The sequence below is a fragment of the Oryctolagus cuniculus genome, chromosome 4 (genome assembly GCF_051225735.1).
Source record: "Oryctolagus cuniculus isolate XC-2025 breed Fujian yellow rabbit chromosome 4, ASM5122573v1, whole genome shotgun sequence".
NCBI classification, from domain to species: domain Eukaryota; kingdom Metazoa; phylum Chordata; class Mammalia; order Lagomorpha; family Leporidae; genus Oryctolagus; species Oryctolagus cuniculus.
This window is the reverse complement of record NC_142870.1, coordinates 108582473-108600586: the sequence shown is the minus strand read 5'-3', so window position 1 is coordinate 108600586 and position 18114 is coordinate 108582473. Positions and strand designations below refer to the sequence as shown.

Below are 18114 nucleotides of genomic sequence, written 5' to 3'. Positions count from 1 at the left end.
CTTTTGATTTCCAATTCTTCATAGATTAAAAATAAGGTTAAAAAGGACTTAAAAGAAATGATTGACTTGGAAATGTGTTAGATATGTTACTATGTCTAGATATTTATTCATGTGTCTCTCAACTGCAAAGGAAGCTTGGATGGAATAGGAAGAAAGACTTAGGCACAAGCTCAGTCAGTGCAGGGAACACAATTAAAGACCACTACTTACCAATAATAACAGTGTTATCATCAGCAATTAGCAACTTGCTGTGGACATAGATCAGCTCAGTGACCAGGTTTCCTTCTAGCTCTGCATGCGTTCTAAGGCCACAGAATGATATGTAGTTTATCCACTGATTACCCACTGTAAACACAATAAAAAGAAATGATCAAAATCAGTGTGACTAAGCTCCGTAAAGGCACACCACATTTTATCTCTGCTCAGAATATACTGAACCAGGATGCTGAGAATATATGTATTTTGTCCATTTCAGGATTCACCCAGGATCCGTTTTTGGCCTCTGATGATAATACTATTAATCTGGATAGTTATACATTTAAAAATAATCTTCACATGCTTGCTATCTTTCTTTACTGAGGTAACCCCAAAGAACTTTCAAATATAAATATTTTATGTTAGTGATTTGATGAAAAATTACTGAACAGTGATGGTTAAAGCTGAGCCACAGTAGTTAACTCACGACTTCAAAGTGACATTGCTTCTATGTTGGCGGACACCTGCTACAGTTTAAATCCGATGCAAGATGTGTGCCAGAACCACCTGGTGAATACGCAGTGTGCAGGACAGTCACCACTAAGCAGCGGTCACATTTTACAGATTCTGGGTAAATGAAAATGCTGGCAACTTAAAAATTCTCCTCCTTTTTGGGTCATTAAAATCAGGAAATGAAAGAATCCTTACATCTGACTTAGTGGAGTTACCTTCAGAGTCGGTGGTACCAGGTTTGCATTTTAACATGCTGCCCTCTCGTCTCCTTATGAGAGGACCATTCATGTGATTAGCAGGATAACCCACAATCAGGATCCTGGTGCCAGTATCAGTCACAAGATTTTATGATCTCTCTCCCACACAGCAGTTGTCCTGGATAAGCAAAGTCTGATACTAAGAATAAATGGAGTGGGATCAAACCATCACAAATTCTAACAGCAAAAGAGTATAAATAATGTTTTTTCTTATAGAGAATCTGAAGCATACTACTAGAACTTCAGGCAGTTCATGTTCCATTTACTGAAGCTTCCATTTATTACTGATGTTTTCTATTTTACTTCCAATGTTGTAGTGTTTCTATTAAGCTTAAGTGTCTTGGAAATAAATTCTTTCATAGGTAGTATACAGTCCCTCTGTGTCCCTGACGTGATGGAATGATCTTACGTAGTTGTGTTAGACAAGAGTTGATGTGTTAGTGTACTAGTGCATCTTGCATCAGAAAAGCATTCCTAAAGAGTTTTCTGTAAATCAGATTTTTGCAAATAGATTTCTTTCCCCACCTGTTAATATTATATCTAAACAAAAAAAAATCATTTCCTTTTTTAAAGCCTCTCATGCCAATAAAATTTCTGGAAAATATTTTTAATATAAGGCCTACTAGGTTACAAACATTTATTCAATCCTTCTTTTTTCCTACTGCTGTAAAAGAACTGGGTTTTATATAATTTGTTAGCCTCAACTCTGCACACTGTTAAATGAATGAGTGAATGGACATTCAGGTGGCAGCTAATATGTTACTTTTGGTTCCTCTCTATCACCCCCGTTCCTGCAGCTTGCTTAAGACCTAAGATCAAAAATTTTAAGATACAAAGCAGCTTTGTAAAGAGCAAGGTCTTTGCTAAAGTATTTTTGCAATATTTCTCATTTAAAAATCACGTCACATAACACAGAACAGTGGTTCTCAGTGTGCATAAGGGCCACCTCGATGGGATTTGTTAAAAGTGGATTTGTGTGACCCTGCCCAGAATCCTGATTCAGCAGAAATCAATTCAATAAGTGCCCTAGGGGATACTGTCTTTAATGACATTGCCAAGGAGCTTTAGTATTTATAGACTTCTGATTAGGAATACATGTCAACAAAATTATACACAATGACCGAGTGAGATGCCTTCCAGGGGTGGTAGTCTGCTCAGTATGAGGTATCCATTAATACAAGACAGCACTGATCTGGGGAGGAAAAACCATGTGATTTTCTCAGTAAATGCTAAAAAGCTTTTCACACAATTTAGCATCTATTACCGTTTGGGTGTCTGCCAGAGACCCATGTGTTAAAGGCCTGATCCCGAGTCTTGTGTTAATGAGTGAAGTATGGTACTTATGGTTCTGAAGGTGTGTCCTCAGAGAGTGATCAGATTGTATTAGGACCACAGTGCAATGAAGCTGAAATCAGAAACTCTGAAATCTCTAGAATATATGCAAACACGTGGAAACTGGACAACATGCTCCTGAATGAATAGTGGGTCATAGAAGAAATCAAAAGAGAAATAAAAAAAAATTCTGGAAACAAATGAAGATGACAATACAACATATCAAAGTTTATGGGATACAGCAAAAGCAGTCTTAAGAGGAAAGTTTATAGCAATCGGTGCCTACATCAAGAAATTGGAACGGCACCAAATAAATGAACTATCAATGCACCTCAAGGATCTAGAATAACAGCAGCAAACCAAACCCAAAACTAGTAAGAGAAAAGAAATAATTAAAATTAGAGGAGAAATCAACAACATCAAAACAAAAAATACACTAGATCAGCAAAACGAAGAGCTGGTTTTTTGAAAAAATCAACAAAATTGAAACATCATTAGCCCAACTAACCAAAAACAGGAGAAGACCCAAATCAATAAAATTAGATATGAAAAATGGAATGTAACAACAGACACGATGGAAATAAAAAGAATCATCAGAAATTACTACAAAGAGCTGTTTGTCAATAAACTAGGAAATCTATCAGAAATGGATGGATTCCTGGACACATACAACCTACCTAAATTGAGCCATGAAGACACAGAAAACCTAAACAGACCCACAACCAAGATAGAGATTAAATCAGTAATAAAGACTTTCCCAACAAAGAAAAGCCCAGGACCAGATGGCTTCACCACTGAATTCTACCAGACATTTAAAGAAGAACTAATTCCAATTCTTCTCAAGTTATTCAAAACAACTGAAAGAAAGGGAATCCTCCCAAATTCTTTCTATGAAGCCAGCATCATCTTAATTCCTAACCCAGAAAAGTGGCAACAGAGAAGGAGAACTACGGACCAATTTCCCTGATGAACATAGAAGCAAAAACCATCAACAAAATTCTGTCCAATAAAATTCAACAACACATCAGAAAGATCATTCTCAGGGACCAAGTGGGATTTATCCCTGGTATGCAGAGATGGTTCAACATTTGCAAATCAATGTGATATATCACATCAACAAACTGAAGAATAAAATCCATATGATTATCTCAATAGATACAGAGAAAGCATTTGATAAAATACAACACCCTTTCATGATGAAAACTAAGCAAATTGAGTTTAGAAGGAACATTCCTCAACACAAACAAGGCAATTTATGACAAACCCATGACCAGCATCATATTGAATGGGGAAAAGTTGGAAGCATCTCCACTGAGATCTGGAACCAAACAAGGGTGCCCAATTTCACTACAGCTATTCAATATCATCCTGGAAGTTCAAGCCAAAGCCATTAGACAAGAAAAAGAAATCAATGGGATTCAAATTGGGAAAGAGGAAGTCAAACTATCCTTATTTGCAGAAGACATGATTATATATACAGGGGATCCAAAAGACTCCACCAAGAGACTACTGGAACTCATAGAAGAGTTTGGAAAAGTGGCAGGATATAAAAACAATACACACACAAAAAGAGCCTTTGTATACACGACAATGTGATGGCTGATAAAGAACTTGTAAGATCAATCCCATTCACAATAGGTACAAAAAATCAATACCTTGGAATAAACTTAACCAAGGAAGTCAAAGATCTCTATGATGAGAATTATAAAACATTAAAGAAAGAAATAGAAAAAGATACAAAAAAACTGAGGAAAATGTCCATGTTCATGTATTGGAAGAATCAATATCATCAAAATGTCCATTCTTCCAAGAGCAATTTACAGATTCAATGCAATATGAATCAAAATACCAAAGATATTCTTTTCAAATCTAGAAAAATTGATGCTGAAATTCACTGGAAACACAAGAGAACTTAAATAGCTAAAACAATATTATACAACAAAAACAAAGCAGGAGGCATCACAATACCAGATTTCAAGACATACTACAAGGCAGTTATAATCAAAACAGCCTGGTACTGGTACAAAAACAGATAAGACAGACCAATGGAACAGTCTAGAAACCCCAGAAATCAACCAAAGAATCTATAACCAACTTATATTTGACCAAAGAGCTAAAACCAATCCCTGGAGCAAGGATAGTCTCTTCAACAAATGGTGTTGGGAAAGCTGGATTTCCACATGGAGAAATATGAAGCAGGACCCCTACCTTACACTTTACACAAAAATTCATTCAAAATGGATTAATGACCTAAATCTACGATCTGATACCAACAAATTATTAGCATTGAGGAAACCCTGCAAGACATTGGCATAGGCAAAGACTTCTTGGAAAAGACCACAGAGGCACAAGCAATCAAAGCCAAAATTCACAAATGGGATTACATCAAATTGAGAAGATTTTATACTGCAAAGAAACAGTTAGGAAAGCGAAGAGGCAACCAACAGAATGGGAGAAATTATTTGCAAATTATGCAACAGATAAAGGATTAATAACCAGAATATACAAAGAGATCAAGGAATTCCACACACAAAGAAAACCAGTTAAGAAATGGGCAAAGGACTTAAACAGACATTTTTCAAAAGATGAAATCCAAATGGCCAGTAGACATGAAAAATGCTCAGGATCACTAGCCATAAGGGAAATACAAATCATAACCACAATGCGGTTTCACCTCACCCCTGTCTAACTCACCTAACTGTCTCTCCCAGTTAGAATGGTTTTCATACAGAAATCAACAAACAACAAATGCTGATGAGGATATGGAGAAAAAGGTACCCTAATCCACCGTTGGTGGGAATGTGAACTGGTAAAACCACTATGGAAGACAGTTTGGAGACAACTCAGAAATCTGAATATAGTCCTACCATATGACCCAGCCATTCCACTCTTGGGAACTTACCCAAGGGAAATGAAATCAGCAAATACAAGAGTTACCTGCACTCCCATGTTTACTGCAGCTCAATTCACAATAGATAAAACATGGAATCAACCTAAATGCCCATTAACTGAGGACTAGATAAAGAAATTATGGGATATGTACTTCATGGAAGACTACACAGCAGTAAAAAAAAATTGAAATCTTGTCATTTGCAACAAAATGGATGCATCTAGAAAACATCATACTTAGTGAAATAAGCCAGTCCCAAAAGGACAAATAAGTATGTGTTCTCCCTGATCTGTGAAAACTAACAGAGTACCTAAAAAGAAACCTGAAAAAGTGAAACTGACACTTTGAAAAGCAATGACTTGAACAGCCCTTGTCATGACTGTTCAGGAACAGTTCTATTCTTTTCTTTCTTTTTTTTTTTTTTTATTTCTTAATATCATTGGCTGAACTCTTTACCTAACATAGAATTAATCATATGTGTATAAAGTCAACTGAAAAATAGATCTCGGTGAAAAATAAGAGTGGGAATAAGAGAAGGAGGAGGAAGTTTGTAACTGTAAAGCTCTATAGTTCTGCATACATGCCCATGGATTTACTTGTTAGTGTACAGTTTACAAACTTCGCATGGGACCCCAAATCACATTAAGCTGAGTGGTAAAAATGTCATCTTAAGTGTTAAAGTAACCATATTAAGTGTCAAAGTGATCATATATATAGAATTAAGTGTTAAAGGGGTCATATAAATAAGATTAAGTGTCTTGTAATAATAACAGAAATAAAAAGGAGAGAATATTCCAACACGGAAAGTAGTCCACACAGCAGATTCATAGAATGACAACTGCTTTAAATAACAAGACCTCAGAATCAGCCATCAAGGCACTCTGGTCTGGCTGAAAGCCAATGAGAGCTTTTCAGGCATGGAAAACCAAGACACTGTGACAAAAGCAATGTCTTACATGAAGGATTTCTTGAGTGAGACCCCGGTGGAAAGAAGGGGCCATCAAAGAAGGATGTATTTTTCTCTGAAGGGAGGAGAGAACTTCCACTTTGCCTATGACCTTGCCTAAATACTGATGGAGACTGTGGACTCAAAAGGCTTCCATAGTCTTGGCAGCTCATGGCAAGAGCCTCAGGTGATCACTGACGTCATACATAACAGTGTTAATTGTTAAACTAACAGCAGGAGTCACTGTGCACTTACTACCCATGCAGGACTTCTGTCCTAAATTAGTTGTACTATGAGATTTAACTGTAAAACTTATTCTGTTTTTTATATTGTGTGTGTGCATAAATAGTTGAAATCTTTACTTAGTACAGAGTTGGTATTTTGTGTATCAAGTTAATTGAAAATGAATCTTAATGGAGAATGGGACTGGGAAGAGGATAGGGAATAGGGGTGGGAGAGTGGGTATGGTGGGAAGAAACACTATATGTACTTATGAAGCTTATATTCATTAAATAAAAGGCTTCTAAAAATTAATAACATAATTCAAATAATTTTTGGTTATAGACATTTCAGTGTATCTACTTAGGCTAAAGACAACAAAAGTCACATTTTTTTTTTTTTCGACAGGCAGAGTGGACAGTGAGAGAGAGAGACAGAGAGAAAGGTCTTCCTTTGCTGTTGGTTCACCCTCCAATGGCTGCCACGGCCAGCGTGCTGCGGCCGGCGCACCGCGCTGATCCGATGGCAGGAGCCAGGAGCCAGGTGCTTTTCCTGGTCTCCCATGGGGTGCAGGGCCCAAGCACCTGGGCCATCCTCCACTGCACTCCCTGACCACAGCAGAGCTGGCCTGGAAGAGGGGCAACCGGGACAGAATCCGGCGCCCCGACTGGGACTAGAACCCGGTGTGCCGGCACCGCAAGGCGGAGGATTAGCCTAGTGAGCCGCGGCACCGGCCAAAAGTCACATTCTTGTATGTTAGATTTAGTTTTCATTGTAGTATAGGCTAACAATTCCAGAGCAATCTTTTGTGTATTTTTAAGTTGAGAAAATACATAAGTATGCTCTGGATAATGATAGCCAGGTTTTTTACTGTGGGAGAAAGGATTTTTAAAATAGGAAGAGAAATAGCTAGAAGGAATTCTGTCACATGAGATTGGAATTGGAGGTACCAGTATGAAGACGGGTAAGAAGGTAGGTAGATTAGATGGACAGATGGACAGAGGCAGATGCATAGGTTTGTGTGTGTACAGAAAAGACCTAAAGCAGTAACATTTCAGTAGCAATGATCATGTCTAGCACCTAGATTTTCATCTGTAAATACCATGTCTCACTAAAAGAACCGAGGTTCCTTGGAGAAATGGATGATTCTAGGCCTGGTGCTGTCATGTATGACTCTGGAACACCTTGCGGCATCAAAGCAAACAGAATACTGAGGAGAATTGTCAAAAGGACAGGAAGCCAGTTTAAGGAGGCCCTCACTGGCCAAACCCAAGCAGACTAAGCATCAAGATCACAATCCACTGAATAAAACAAGAATCAGTAAGTCCACGCTCATATAAATAAATAATAAATAAATAAATGGGGAAGAAGGGAAATTTTTCATTACAACAGAACTCAACTAATTAATTTTAAAGAAGCTAATAGGAGCTGGTGTTTCAGTGGGTTAGGCCACCACCTGCAGTGCCTGTTCAAGTCCTGGCTGCTCCACTTCTGGTCCAGCTCTCTGCTAACGAGCCTGGGAATGTAGCGGGAAGATAATCCAAGTGCTTGTGGCTCTGCCTCCCATGTGGGAAACCCGAACGGAGTTCCAGGTGCTTGACTTTGGCCTGTGCCAGCCCTGGCCAGTCGTTGTGGCCATTTGGGGAGTGAAGCAGCAGATGGAAGATCTCTCTGTCTCTCCCTCTCTGTAACTCTGCCTTTCAAATAAATAAATCAATCTTTCTCTTGTAAAAAAGAAAGTAATAAGTATAGAAGAAATGATGGAAACAGAAAGTCAACATTTGCCAACCGTCAGAGCAATAACTGATCCAGGGAATAATCATTAATGTACCAAAACCAGTAGGTGAATGTTGGACGAGAAGCAGAATATTCATACATTCAGAGTGTTTTCCCATAAAATATCTATTCATTACAAAAGGGAAAAGAGCCACTTTACAGGGGAGATCTCTGGCAGACACCACTGTCGCTGCATGATGCAAGTCCATGCAACCACTAAAGGGACAAATCAGTGTCATGTTCCTCTCAGTATCTTGCACTAAGAACATGACACCACTTCTGTGATAGCCCAGCGCAAAAGCTGTAACCTAGATCTAAACAGGACCTGACAGACGTACCCAGATTGAAGGACAGTCTACAGAATAACTGGCCTGTTCTCTTCCACAGAGTCAAGGTCAGGAAAGCTCCATACCTCCTCCCCCCCCCCCCCCGAACATGGAAGGACTATGTTAGATTAAAGGAGAAGTGAGATACACAAGCACTAAATATCACATGGGACTGAGAAGTGAATCCAGACCAGAAAAACATCCTCCTCTTCTGCTATCCAAGACATCAGTAAGACGACTGGCGAGATCTCAGCGAGGTCTACCAACCAGATAACAGTACTATTATCAATGTGAATTACGCTTCTTTTGATAAGTGAACTAAAGCTGCTTAAGAGACTGTCCTTGTTTTCCCAGAAAACACATGCATATGGCAGTTCTGGAAACTTCTCCAAGTCTGAAATTATCTGAAATTTAAGATATAGTTTTAAGATTATTGATACTGAGTAGCTATTGGCAACATGAAGGTTTCACGTCGTCGAAAGTTTTAATTTCCTAAAGCACAGCTACGTGCCCCTCCGCAGCGGGCCTTGAGAGTATCAGCGAAACATCGATTCCTCAAAGCCTCGGGCCGCCACCCACGGCCACCTCTCGCTCATCCCTGCCAATGCAAAAGTGCTAACCAAGTCCTAAAACTTTCATTCCTCTGTGAAAAATGGCCTTGAGAAGAAAGTTAACAGCACCAGTAACAGGATCCCAAAGAAAAAAAATAAATGAGAGGGTTTCAAATGCAATGGGGCCCCACTCTCTGCTGTGAACTGATCTCCCCCGTCCCTACCCTGCCCGACATGAGCACTGTCCTGGGTGGAAGGAAGTATGAAAATATTTGGGCCAGCCCTTTCTTCTGTGGAAAACCCTGGCTCAACATGTAACAGGTACGAAGCTGCTGATGCCTGCCCATGTTCTCAATCATACACTGGCGAAACAAGTGCCTTTTCAAGAAACATGGGAATGCCCAGAGTGTTGTACAGAGTTATCCAAAGCCAGTGGTGGACAAGGATCAGGCAGATTCCAAACTATATGTCACAAGTGTATCTTAGGAACCTGGAGGGGCCAGCGCTGTGGCTCACTAGGTTAATCCTCCACCTGTGGCACCGGCATCCCATATGAGCACTGGGTTCTAGTCCCGGTTGGGGCGCCGGGTTCTAGTCCCGGTTGCTCCTCTTCCAGTCCAGCTCTCTGCTGTGGCCCAGAAAGGCAACGGAGGATGGCCCAAGTGCTTGGGCCCTGCAGCCACATGGGAGACCAGGAGGAAGCACCTGGCTCCTGGCTTCGGATCAGCGCAGCGCGTGGGCCGTAGAGGCCATTTGGGGAGTGAACCAACGGAAGGAAGACCTTTCTCTCTGTCTCTCTCTCTCTCACTGTCTGTAACTCTACCTGTTCCAAAAAAAAAAAAAAAAAAAAAAAAAACCAAACCAAACCAAAATAAAAAAACATAGAAACCTCTCTCTGTGTGTGTACCTCTAAAGAGCAGAGCTTTAGTATAATACATTCAATAATTACAAATAATTCTCATGGAAGGATATCAGGAGTTATTAGAGGCTTTTGTTACTTAAAAACTTGAACCCTTGGTATATGTACATTTCTATGCCTGGCTCAATGTCTGGTCCAGATGTTAAAGTATATACTAAATTGGTTGCTAAAATGCAATAATTCACAAACACTACAAAAATGATAAAGGAATACTTTGAACATTAAGTCTCTGAAGACGGGAGTATCAGATAATTATGCATTAATAGCTGCTGGGTTTCTTTTCAGTAAATTTAATGTATTCATAGCAGCAGTTTTGTTATACTAAATAATTGAAACAGTGAGAACTCTATTTCCCTATCCATTAGAGAGTAACTGGTCTATGCGTTTAAAACCCACTGCACATTTACAGAAACAAAACCAACAATACAACCTTGTAGTTCAGAAGGGCACATTATGTAATTAATCTTTTTTCCCAAGTTCAGAATATGATCATTTCTCCCCCTGAGATGCTTTATTTTCACTTGTTCCCAGGTACTTGGAAATCTTTTCACAAGCGGGCTTAACTCTGAAATTCCTTATTGTGTTAATATCTAACTTTTTTTTTCCCCTGAATAGGCAAAGGCAGGAAAAGGGTGCTGAGACAAAAGACATGCTTTATAATAAGTCCGGGACATTTTCATGGTTGAGCAATGAAATAATAACTTGTTTTCATTCTCTGTTCTCTGTTCTCCTAGAACCTCATCTTTGTGTTTTTACAAGCCACGGCCAGCACTGAATAGCTTTCCCGATTTTTTTTTTTTTTATCAGTACATCTTTCATAGACTTACTCATTCATGGTCATGTTAAATACAGACAGATAATGCCCTGGCAACTCTCCTGGATCCAATTAGATACATTTGGAAACTATTTGTTATAAATGATATACATATCATATCTGCAGTTGTTTTCCAAAGTTTTATATATTGAGATTAATGAAAAATTACTGAACACAGAACACCAATATATATATGCATATATGTAGATTTAAAAATTATACACATGTACTAAAAGCTTAAGTCACTACTTTCTTTTTTTTCTTTCTTTTTTTTTTTTTTTGACAGGCAGAGTTAGACAGTGAGAGAGAGAGACAGAGAGAAAGGTCTTACTTCCATTGGCTCACTCCCCAAATGGCCACTACAGCCGGAACTATGCCGATCAGAAGCCAGGAGCCAGGTGCTTCCTCCTGGTCTCCCATGCGGGTGCAGGGCCCAAGTACTTGGGCCATCCTCCACTGCCTTCCCGGGCCACAGCAGAGAGCTGGACTAGAAGAGGAGCAACCGGGACTAAGGACCCGGTGCCCATATGGGATGCCAGCACCGCAGGCGGAGGATTAACCAAGTGAGCCATGGCATCAGCAGGCGGAGGATTAACCAAGTGAGCCATGGCGCCGGCCCCCTAGCATCTCTTGTTGAAAAGACTAGTCTTTCCCCATTAAGGTGTCTTGGTACTCCTGTTGAAATTCAAATGACCATAATCACAAGAGTTCATTTCTGAATTCTCAATGCTTTCATTGATTTATACATCAGACTTTTGCTAGTTTCACACTGATGATTTTCAGGTTGTAGCAATTTTAGCAATAAAGACCATGAGGCCTCCAGTTTGCTGTGTTTGAGATGGTTTTGGCTATGCTAACTGCTTGCTAATTCCAAATGAAGTTTAGCATTAAACTGTTGATTTCTGCAAAAAGGCAGCTGGGCTTTTGATAAGGATTGTGCCGAATCCATATATCAATTTAGGGAGTACTGCCATCTTAACAAAAAGTTTTCCAAACCATTAATACAGTATATTTTTCAATTAAGAAAGATCTTCCATAATTTATTTCAATGATATTTTATAATTTGCAGTGTACAAATCTTAAACTACTTTTGCTAAATTTGTTCCTAAGTATCTCCTTTTGGGGATGACACTGTAAGTGGAACTGGTTCCTTAATTCCACTTTCAGCTTATTCATTACTAATGTATAGAGATGAATTGGATTTTATATATTGATCTTATATCCTCAACATTGTTAGATTAAATTTATCTCTGTGTGTATGCATGCATGTGTGGATTGCTTGGGATTTTTTATATACAAGATCTAGTCTTGTATTAAAAGATAGTTTCACTCCTCCCTTTCTCTCTCTCTCTCTTTTTAAATCATTTTTCTTGCCAAATTGTTCTGGCTAAAATCTCTAGTACAATGTTGATGAGGGTGAATATCCTCATCTTGTTACTGCTCACAGAGGAAAGTTATAGTTTTTTACCTTTAGGTATGATATTGGCTGTGGGTATTAATCTACAAACACCCAATTGAAGAAGTTTCCATCTATTCCTAGTTGGTTGAGATTTTTCATTTTAATCATGAAAAGGATTTGGGTTTTATCAAATCCTTTTTCTGTGTCTAATGAAAGTATCATGTGTGGTCTTTGTCTTTTATTATATTAATTTTCAGATGTTATAATAACAACTATTTCTAGACTAAGTACCATTTGGTCATGAAGTATAATCGTTTTTATACTACTGAATTCAGTTTAATAGTATTTCATGAAGGGATTCTGTGTCTATATTTATAGGGAGCATTAGTCTATAGATTTCTTTTCTTAAAATGACTTAGTGTTTGGTATTAGGGTGATATTGCTTTATAGAATAAGTTTGGGAAAGTATTACTTCCTTCTATTTTGGGTGTGTGTGTGTGTGTGTGTGTGTGTGTGAAGGATTTGTGTTCATTTTTTTGTGGATAGTGGAAGTCACTAACACAGCCATTCTGGGTCTATGTTCTTCTTTGCAGAAATAGTTTTTTTAAATTATTTTTTGATAGGGGGGAGGGAGGGGGAGGGGGAAGAGGAGGGTGGAAGAAAGAGGGAATCTTCTACCCACTGCTTCAATCCCCAAAGCCAGGAAGCTGAACTCTATCATGGTCTCCCACATGGGTGGCAGGAAGCTAAATGAGAATTGTGAAGTAACCAGAACAAGAACCAGACACTCCTATATGGGATGTGGGCATCCCAATAGCTGGCTGTAACTGGCTGTGCCAAAAGCTCACCCCAGCCCCCTTCAACTATTTGAACAAACTTCTTGTTTGCTTGATTCTTACTGCTGCCCAAGGCAGCTATGATGTCAAATCATCATTACTGGTTTTTTGATAAATACCCAGGTAAAATGTCACTTTCACTGAGCAAGTTCTGAGTTCAGTGAAATAAACACAAGTCCTCTGAGCGGCAGTTTAAAGGGCACTGCAGATGGGTCATATAATGATAGCACTCAGAACTGCCGGGGGCAAGGATTTCAAGTCTGCTCTGCCCCCTCCAACTGTTGGTTTTTAGGAGCACTGCGGACCCGAGGAGTGGGTAGGCACGGGTTCACAGCGAGTTAAATGCCACAAAGCCACAAAGCTCACTGTTCTTACTAAGGTTCGGCTGCTTTTCTGGAATAAGCACCTTTTGTGTTGTTAGAAGCCTTTGGTCAATGATGAGGGTCTGAGGGTCCGCACCCTCAGAACAACGCGACACCTCATTCCCCGCACTCATCTGCTCTCCCAGCCCTCAAGTCCTGTATGCGTCTTCCTCACACTTGCCCCTCTTTTCTGTTACCAATCCCCCATCTCCTGCCTGCTGCTGGTCTCTTTCTGCTCCGATTACCAACAGGGAGTGAAGCTTTGTGAGAGCACCACGTTGATGAGCTGGCTCCCAGGCTGAGAGGCTTCTACCAAGCTCACCTTGTCTTCCGCACAAAATTCAGTTTGCTTAGTGTGGCCATCCAGGCTTTCATAATCTCTACCCCCAGCTGAGTTGGGAGCCAGACAACTTGGGTCTGAAGCTAGCGTAGTTCTATGGAATCTTTTGTACCTACTGCACAGACGTTACAAAATATTATTGAGAACCTACTATATACTGGGAGCTAGTTCAGGGAGATACAGAAAAAAATGCCTAATTATGATAAATTGCAGCCAAGAACTATGTAAGAGAATAAATTAAGAACATGCCTGAACAAGTACCCTTGAAAATGTTGAAGAACTGCAGAAATGAATTATTGGGATTTCTTCTGAGTCTTCCACCTCTATTGCAAGACTCTAACAGGCCAGTAAAATGTTAATGGTGGTAAAATGTTTCTAAGATAGGCTTTCTTCCTCAAACATGAGAATGTCTACATTGATAGAAGGCTGTATAAAGGCCCGCTGGCCTTATAGCATTTGCTTGGTGGAGGACTAACGAATACATATCAAGGGTCTCTGTGAAATGCTTTATGAATCTGCCATTATTAAAACGTGTATAAATTTAAGATAAAATAAAATTATAAAGACATTCATTTTTAATTACTTATGCACGCCAAGTCTGAGTGTTTTCATTTGGACACTGGGTTGGTTGATTTAATGAGAATAAGGAGACTTTAATGAAGGCACGTCTATAATCACACTCTGAAAATATTAATGATTAGTGATACCGCACTCTCATCATCAAAAGCAACCACAGAGGTAGAGAAACTGTTCTTACGCTCAGCTTTTAACTGTCCAAGGATGGAATCTTCTCCTCTGCACATGGTTCTGAAAGATGTAGAGAAACAATTAAGGGGGCTTCAAAATGACCACTTTCAATTCCAATGTCTGTGGGTATACCCCTAACCCAAGAAAAAACAGAACAGATGCTTATATAAGAACATTTACAAACATTTTGAAAGCTAAAAATACTACATGAATATCACACTGCTGATGGCCCAGGTAGTTGTTTAATGGTAAAGTAAACTAAAACTGGAAAACACTGATACTATATTTCAGAAAGAGAAGCTATTAAAAAGAGATGGGTTGTGAATGAACTTTCCACCTTAAAAAATTTGGTGACAGCAAAGGTAAAATTTAGAGTATGCAATGGATAAAAATACTTACAAAATCACATTGCTTCCTATGGTGAAAAGGACAAAACACTTAGAATAATTTAGGAATTAACCAAACTATTACCCAGGGCTGTCTTTAAAGTAGGTGAAATTCCTTAAAAATGAAAGACAGGGCCTCAAATAACTGACTCTGATTTTGTTTCTCAAGACTGTGATAATAGTTAATAGTTGATGAATTATAAAGACTGACGAAATAAAGAATTCTATGCTCCATCTGCTTGCTCTGTGAAAGTAATTAAAAATACAGTTATGCCTGGGGAATGCTGATATTATTAAAATGCTGCCAGCACATAGAGATATTTTTGCACAATGAAAGGTTATAGTTTTGGTTGCTGAACATGTTATTTCATTCAGCTGGTTTACACTCAAGAAAATCATCACAGAAAATAATTATCGTCGACAATATTCCAATAATAATATAAGAATGGTAATTGCAGCAGATAAGATCCAATTAAGTATATGTTAGTGCCTTAAATACTTGAGAAGCTTCGCTTCTCACGCTATAAATCAGATAACATTAGAAATGGATACATCTTCAATCTAAGTGTATAAGCCAAAGCTCTCATACCATAACTAGGCAAAACTACCCTACTGGGAACACACAAGTCTTCAGTACAAACTCCGGCAGATACAAGCTTGAAAAGTCAGCAAGGACCAAGAGGATCCCAAAAACATCCCAGCAAATGGGGCCCTCAGATACTGTAGGGAGGACAGCAAACCCTGTGGAGCTGCCTCTGGGAGAGACCAACCACCTGACCTACACCCCAACCCTGGTTTGCCCAGGGCCTTGCTTACACGGTAAGGGTTCTATGTACAGTCTTGTCTGTCCTTTCCCTCCTCAGAAACAGTTTGAGTAACCAATCAAATGAGAAAAGGCAGGTGGTTCAGAAAAACATGAGAGCCCAAAAAGAAAATATCCAGGATCAAGGCTTTGCTCTGAGCTGGGCCACGGAGCTGGTAACTGGGAGCGGACTCCTGCCCAGGGGCCTCTGCTCACCCCCTCACTTCTGCTTTCCTTCCTGGGCCAGTGACCCAGAGGAAAGGTCAAAGGTGCCTGCCTCTCACCTTCTACGCCCCTCTCTATCCTGCCCCCTACCAAGCTGGAACTGTCGCCCCTTTCCCAGTCCCCCACTGCCACAGCTGAGGCTTCAGAGGAGCCCAAGTGTGCCTTTTTGAGTGAATTAGGAAACTCTGCTTTAAAAATAGCAAGAACAGCACTTGCACATTCCCTAAAATTTGAACAAAAGATGTGTGGGTGAACACAGAATTCATATTCTAGGAGTCAGGAGTCTTCATTTTGTCACAGAGGTCGTTATTAACCAGGCTTCGAGGACTCAGAGTTTAAAGAATCATAACCAACTACACTCAAATCATACCACTTTAGCTTGCTTTCTTTTATCTATTTATCACAAAAACTAGCTTATAACTATTTCATGGCTTAAGGATAATTTATTATTTTATATGGACAGACAGATTGATAGGCAATGCATTTAAGAGACAGATGAATATTTTTGGTCTTTTATACTTGGCTTGTGGCCTAAGTCCACCAGTCATGATTCCTGGCTCCATCTGAATTTTATCAACTAGTAAAGAGGCTATAATTTAAAAGTAAAATGAACAGATGTCCATTTGTTCAACGCTCCATGGAATGGATGTGGAGATACACTGCCATTCCCCTCACCAGCTCCCGTGCACAGCTCATTGGAAGCCCTAACAGACAACTGAGACTTTTGGCACCTGTAGTTGAAGTGCATTATGGCCTGCAGAGCATTTCCTCCGCCAGTGGAGATGTCTCCTTCAAATCCTGGCAGAAGTGGTATCACAACATACACCCGGTACCTCCGGTTCTCCCTGCAAAAGTCAGACGCAAAGACATTCACCACAAATAGATCCAATATCAGCTGAAAAAATGACAGTCGAGCAGCTCACAAGGTTTTAGAGATTGAGTGAGTGGTTTCCCATGATATATTCTATCACGTTTCAGGGCTTGGGGGTGTTGCCGAATTGGAGGCCAGACTGTGTCACCCAGACTGTCAAAGCACAACCTGATCACTCATCTGAACTTGGCAGGAAGGTGGGAACGGTACTCACTATCTCTACAGCATAATCCTTTGTTTGAAAAAAGCCTTGCCTGGATGCCATGGAAGTGGGGAGGGAAAATGGATTATAACAAAGTTAGGAAAAGATGTTATAGTATTAGTTATGTGTATAACACGCTATAACCACAGTACCTCACTTAGAAGGTAACAAATAGGCACTGAGTTCACAACTGATGGGTAACACAGTCTAGATCTCAGAGACACAAAGATACAGTGGACAGTGCGCTTTCCAATATAGACGTCTAATATTATTGCTTAGAAACTGTGAGATCTCCTTCAAAATGTTACCCTGGGTCTTTTATGAATTCCGGGTGACTGATATTTATTTTTAAATCTCCTGAGCATTTAACACAGTATTTCTCTGCCAACCTTCCCAACTGGTTAATGACAACCTTCTAAGGAAAAGGAATTTTACTTAATGATATTACCACAAAAATAAAGAAAGCATAGTTTCCAATGTTGACTGCACACCTAAAGTCAGACCTTTGGAGACATGTGTCTAAATAGGCGGTACTTATTTGGAATGAAAACTGCTAAAGTCTTTGTCTCCATTTACACAATATACAGGATATACAGGAAGAAGACAAAGCCTGGGAATGACGGTGGTATCTACTGCAGTCAACCAGTCTCACTAGTAAATCAGAGGTCGAGAGTCACACGAAGATATTGCTACTGGTTACTCATCCAGTCTGGTTCTTCTTGAAATTTTCATAAGACTTAATTTCGAAAACTCATTTTTTCTTTCATGTGATTATCATTAGTACTCTCTGAGGGATCAGATTTCATTACTCATGTCTCTGAACGTCAACGTACAGAATCCAGACATATGGCAAGCGAAGCTCAGGGCAGAAGGGACTGCCAACAGAATGGAATTTGAAGGCCTGTGAGCTTGGCTCGGCGCTGAGAAGCAAAGCCTAAGTAGGTTGTTGTAATGGCACGGATTAATCACTAGATGGCAAACACAGTTTGAGTTGGAAAGAAAACAAAAAAATGTAAACTTGTTCAAGTTCTCTGCTTGATAAGGGTGGAAGGCTCATATCCCTAAATGGTAAACAGGCTGTTGGAAACGAATGGAAAGAATATCTAAGCTACTCCCCCACAGCCAGAATTCAGAAGGTCTAATGAATTATATCACACACTCAACAACGGACTCCATTTAGCTTCAACTGCCTCTACAGACTCTTCT

General features: G+C 39.6%; 1 protein-coding gene across 6 annotated transcripts in view; it reads right to left on the bottom strand.

Moving 5' to 3' along the window:
• The window catches only part of PLD1 (phospholipase D1), a 192046-nt gene that overhangs the window by 29498 nt on the left and 144434 nt on the right, over nt 1–18114 (bottom strand). For all 6 annotated transcript variants that reach the window (XM_070072512.2, XM_070072514.2, XM_089330937.1 and 3 more), the window contains 3 exons: nt 16567–16680; nt 14433–14482; nt 211–345 (listed from right to left, as the gene is read on the bottom strand). In XM_070072512.2, the coding sequence (XP_069928613.2) occupies nt 211–345; nt 14433–14482; nt 16567–16680 (299 nt within the window). The remainder of the gene's footprint in view (nt 1–210; nt 346–14432; nt 14483–16566; nt 16681–18114) is intronic.